General features: G+C 43.0%; 1 protein-coding gene across 2 annotated transcripts in view; it reads left to right on the plus strand.

The window, feature by feature from the left end:
- Positions 1-3,856, plus strand: part of grik4 (glutamate receptor, ionotropic, kainate 4) — a 125,202-nt gene extending 121,346 nt beyond the window's left edge. For both annotated transcript variants that reach the window (XM_073029805.1, XM_073029806.1), the window contains one exon: positions 2,835-3,856. In XM_073029805.1, coding sequence (XP_072885906.1) covers positions 2,835-3,200 — 366 coding nt within the window. In that variant the 3' untranslated portion in view covers positions 3,201-3,856. The remainder of the gene's footprint in view (positions 1-2,834) is intronic.
- Positions 3,857-6,000: the final 2,144 nt, after the last annotated feature.

Genomic DNA, 6,000 nt, shown 5'->3' on the forward strand with positions numbered 1-6,000 from the left:
CACCTCCAGTTTTGGTGTCATCCGCAAGTTTGCTGATCCAGTTAACCACATTATCATCCAGATCCTTGATATAGGTGACAAACAACAAAGAACCCAGCACCGATCCCAGAGGCACACTCCTAGCAAAAGCCTCCAGTCAGAAAGGCAACCCTCTACTACCACTCTCTGGCTTCTCACACAAAGCCAAATGTCTAATCCAACTTACTACCTTATTCTGAACAAGCGACTAAACCTTCATGACCAGTCTCACATGTGGGACCTTGTCAAATGCCTTACTAAAGTCCATGTAGACAACATGCACTGCCTTGCCTTCATCAGCTTTCCTAGTAACTTGCTCGAAGAACTCGATAAGATTGGTTAGGCACGACCTACCACGCACAAACTATGCTGACTATCCTTAAGCAGTCCCTGTCTATCCAAATACCCATATATCCAGTCCCTTAGAAGACCTTCCAATAACAATAATAGAATGATGCAATTATATACCTCTTTATTAGCAACATGATTTTATTTGGACTATTTTGTCTTATGACTTGTCATTCTTCCATTTCCACATAATGCCATTGTAATAATCAAGGAAATGGAGAGTTGAAACGATAACTGCCAATAGTTGGTTTTCTCCTCATTAAATGTACTCACCTTAAAGTCATTTCACTATTTTGGATGAGAACCCTGTGATTATTTTGGTGTCTAGGTCTTCTGTCACAGTTATCCCATTATAAGTCTACATGGTTTTCCTTGTAAAACATGTACCCTGTCTCACTGTGTGATATTTCCTTCAAATCTAACTGGCTTGTTGATATCTTTCCACCGCTATCCAGTACTTGACTCTTTTATCTATTTGAACTCATTCAGCAAGGCACTCGGCTGTGAAGAAAATAATAGTTTCACAGAAACAACAAAGCTGCTTTCCCCGAGGAAGGAGAAATAAACAATAAATGTGAATGTTACTCACATTCAAAATCATTTTCAAAGAAAACTTTAGTTAATGATATTGAAGTTTAAAAAAGAAATGTGTGTCCATCAACTTTAAAATACCAGAGCAAAAATAAGATCTGTGGACATAGTTTATTCCCTGGAAATAAATAACCCCAAATTCCTATCTTATAAATTTCAAGTTTAAGAATTACTGTCAAAGATATTCTAACACTCATGTTCTTGACATTCTTAGGCATCAGTTTATTAACAAAGGGGAAGGTTATTCTAATAGCAAAATCTCCATTTTCAGCAGGGCTATAGATTCTTCCACAAACAAGAGAAAATCTGCAGATGCTGGAAATCTGAGCAACACACACAGAACGCTGAAGGAACTCAGCAGGCCAGGCAGCATCTATGTCAAAAGTACAGTTGACATTTCAGGCCAAAACCCTTCGGCAGGACTGGAGAAAAAAAAAACTGAGGGGTAGATTAAAAAGATGGGGTGGTAGTTAAAGACAAAAGGAACCCTTTCCCTGGTAGGGTGGCGGGAGGATGGAGTAAGAGCAGATGTGCATGAAATGGATGAGATTCGGTTGAGTCTCCGCCGCATCTGCTCTCTGGTGGAGATGGACAAACCCACGGACTCTCACAGCTACCTAGACTACACCTCATCCCACCCTACTACTTGTAAAAAAGCCATCTCCTTTTTTCAATTCCTCCATCTCCACCACATCTGCTCTCAGGATGAGGCTTTTCATTCTAGAATGAAGGAGATGTCCTCCTTTTTCAAAGAAAGGGGCTTCCCTTCCTCCAGCATCAACGCTGCCCTCAACTGCATCTCTTCCATTTCATACATATCTGCCCTCACCCTATCCTCCCACTACCCCACCAAGGACAGAATTCCTCTTGTCCTCACCTACCACCTGACCAGCCTCCACGTCCAGCACATAATTCTCTGAAAATTCCACCATCTCCAATGGGACTCCACCACCAAGCACATCTTTCCCTCACCCCCCCCCCCCCCCCCCCACTTTCCACAGGAATCGCTCCCTACGCAACTCCCTTGTCCATTCATCCCTCCCCACTGATCTCCCTCCTGGCACTTATCCTTGCAAGTGGAACAAGTGCTACACCTGCCCCTACACCTCCTCCCTCACTACCATCCAGGGCCCTAAGCAGTCACTCCCGGTAAGGCGACACTTCGTGTGTGAGTCTGTTGGGGTCATTTACTGTGTTCAGTGCTCCCGGTGTGGCCTCCTGTATATCGGTGAGACCCGATGTAAATTGAGAGACCACTTCACCAAGCGTCAATGCTGTGTCTGCCAGAACAAATGGGATGTCCCAGTGGCCCATTTTTAATTCCACTTCCCATTCCCATTCCGATATGTCCATCCATGGCCTCCCCCACTGTCATGATGAGGCCACACTCAGGTTGGAGGAGCGACACCTTATATTCCATTTGGGTAGCCTCCAATCTGATGGCATGAACATCAATTTCTCGAACTTCCGGTAATGCCTCCCCCAACCCCATCCCCACCGCCCTTCTCTATTTCCCATCCCCTTTTCCCCTCTCATACCTCATCTCACCAATCAACTTCCCAGCTCTTTACTTCATCCCTCCCCCAACAGGTTTCACCTATCACCTGGTGTTTTTCTCTCCCTCCCCCCAACTTTTAAATCTACTCCTCAGCTTTTTTTTTTCTCCATTCCTGCCAAAGGGTTTCAGCCCCAAACATCAACTGTACTTTTTTCCACAAATGCTGCCTGGCCTGCTGAGTTCCTCCAGCATTTTGTGTGTATTGCTAAAGATTGTTCCATTGGATGCGAGAAGCTTAATTGTGAAATCAATGCCTAGAGACCTGGCATTATATAACATTGTATGTATTCACTAATTTTTACTTTGTTTATTCCCCCAGATTTCTGTTTGTCAGGAGATGCTGAAAGAGTTGCGGAGTATTGTGTCATGTCAGGAAAGCATTAAGTCTCGGCGGAAGCGGCGTTTGATTAGGACACGTTTCAATCAAACTGAAACTTCTCGTGATGTTAATGCCATGAGCCTAAGCAATGGGAAGCTATGCAGTGGCACACTGCCAGACCCAGTCTCCCAGCGTCTGGCACACGAGGCTGCCCTGGCAGTAAGAGGCTGCACCCACATTCGCGTCTGTCCAGAATGCCGCCGATTTCAGGGCCTGAGGCCCCGGCCTATAGAGTCACCGATACAAAGTGAAGAGAGTCTAGAGTGGGAAAAGGGCACAAATAACAGCAGTGACCAAGAACAATAGGACAATGACAAAAAGACCTCCATCTCAAAGACCACTGTGCTCGCGCAAGCTCTGCCCTTGGCAAGAGGGGAAATATTCTTTGTGGTGAGATAAAGCAGATTGCAAGCCCTGGGCAGCAGATCCTGAAATAATGAATGTTCTTCGTCCTACGCAAAATGACATTAACAATGCACTGTGTGGATCTTCTCTCTCCAATCAGGGCAGCAGCAGAATTCTATCTGTAAATTCTAATATAAAACAAAGTGCCAAATCTCACATTCCCATTCTCAGAGCAGCAAGGTTTTGAACCTCAAGCTATGCACTTCTGTAAACCTCTCCCTAGGCCTGGAAGGGGGTCATGATCAACACAAGTTAATTAAATGTCACTGAATAAGTGGCAAAGAGAGAAACCCATTGGTGAACAGTTTCTACAATGGCGTACAAATCCCATGCCTGCAGGTCTTATTTTTGTTATGTGAATCCCCCTTCTCACAAGCCCAGGGTGACTGTTTGGGGAAAAGAGAACAATTCCTATATAAGTCCTCAATCTCTGTTTCATCATCCTGTGTGCTAGAAATTGGACTTACACACTAACCTAGATTGAAATTTGTGAAATGATTCTATGCAATTCCTGTGTTACAAAGATCGGTACATTAAACTTTAATTAAGGATCTTCACATTTTGCCTTTTTTAGAAAAAAAAACTAATTGCTGTCTCTTTTCCACCTTCTGGATTTTCTCTTTTATTGTAAAGAATACATAGCTGAAAGCTTTCTTAATATATAACATAAGCATGCTGGAATGGACATTTCCATCTGTCAGAATTTAACTTCATGTATAATATATCTATTTAAAGAGGAGAAAGTAAATTCCCATTGAGGGATTATTTATCATTCTCCCAAAAACACCCAGGGTCTCCTGGAGCTATAGTTGGTATTTTTGTTATTCCATTTTAAGAAACTAAACCTCCAAAGATTACTTGATTTTAATTATTTATTTAGAACTCCTTCCCTTTAATCATTGTTTCATACAATATAAAATTATTCAAGAGGATTTTTTGGGCCATCAAAGCATCTATTACTGTTGCAGATTTGACTTATTTTACAGCAGTGAGTTGGGGGAGGACAGAACATAACTGCTGTCTTCATCTCAAGGATTTATGTTTCTGTCAGGATGTATGGCTTTCCTCTCTATTAATATCAGAAAAGGTTCTTATATAAATTATGCTTAGTCTCAGAAGTAGATATTGTCAGGTTTTATATTTCAGCACAAAATTTATTCATCAAAATGATCAAGATCGACAACTGACAACCCGCAGCCAGACCCTCCTGCAGTGATAATCACTCAGAATACATTGCTAGTTTAAGGTACGAATCCTACTTTTAAAAAAGTGCAGACACAACCTATGGAAGGCCATTATGAGAGCAAAAGACTATTCTATGTGAAATTAGAGACACATTTGAGTGCATGAAAACTGTGGCAGGGTTTGCCTGTCATTACTTCCTTTAAGGCAAAATTTTACAGCATAAATGGCAGTGATGTTTCTATCACCGATGAGCTCCTTGCCTTTTATACATGGTTTGAAAGGAAAAGTAACACTACACCTGTATGAAATGCCATAAAACCTAGCAACCCTGTAAGCTTATCTCAGAGGCCAATGTCAGAATATCCTTCAAGAGGGTGAACCCTCACAAGGCATCAGGCCCTGACAGTGAAAATCGGTAACAAACAACTGTCTGGAGTGTTCAAGGACCCTGCAATTTGCCTACTGCTGCACCAGGTTTGCAGCAGATGAAACCTCATTGGCTCTCCACTCTGCTTTGAAGCACAGAGACAACAGCAAAACTAGGACAGGCTCATAAATACAAAAGATTCTGCGTATGCTGGAAATCCAGAGTAACACACACAAAATGCTGGAGGAACTCAGCAAGTCAGGCAGCATTTATGGAAATGAATAGACAGTTGACTTTTTGGGCCGAGACTCTTCATCAGGACTCCTGTCAGGCTGCTGTTTAATGATCACAGTTCAGCATTCAATACCATCATCCCCTGGGTATTAATCACCAAGCCTCTAAACCCGTGTCTTTCAACCACTATCAGCAACTGGATCTTTGGCTTTCTCAGTCCACCATCAGTACTGGTCAGTGTTACTATCTCCTCCCTGCTGACAATCAACATAGGTGCACTTCAAGGATGTGTGCTTAGCCCACTGTTCTATTTTCTCTACGCCCATGACTGGCTAAGCATAGCTCAAAAACCATTTATAAGTTTGCAGATGACACCATTGCTTTTGGTAAAATTTCGGATGCCAATGAGGAGGCATTCAGAAGTGAGACAGATTGGCTGGTTGATTTGTGTTGCAACAACAATCTGGCACTCAGTGTCAGCAAGGTCAATAGGAAGGGGAAGTTAGGGGGAACACATGCCAGATCTCATTAAGTTCCTCAGAATACACATCATCAAAGATCTCACCTGGACTGTACATACAGGCTATGTAGCAAGAAAAGCACAACAGCATCTCTTCTGCCTCAGATGACTGAAGAAGTTTGACATAAGCCCGCAAAAACTCAAGACCTTCTACAGGGGCACCATTGAGAGCATCCTGAGTGGCTGTATCACTGCCTGGTACGGAAACTGCATCAACCTTGATCGCTGGACACTGCAGAGAGTGGTACAGACAGCCCAGTGCATCTGTAGATGTGAACTTCTCTCCATTGAGGACATTTACAGCAGCAGGTGTGTAAAGGAGGCCTGGAAGATCATCAGGAACACCAGTCACCCCAACCATAAACAGTTTCCATCTGGCAAATGATTCCATACCA

This window comes from Hemitrygon akajei, chromosome 26, assembly GCF_048418815.1.
Source record: "Hemitrygon akajei chromosome 26, sHemAka1.3, whole genome shotgun sequence".
NCBI classification, from domain to species: Eukaryota; Metazoa; Chordata; class Chondrichthyes; order Myliobatiformes; family Dasyatidae; genus Hemitrygon; species Hemitrygon akajei.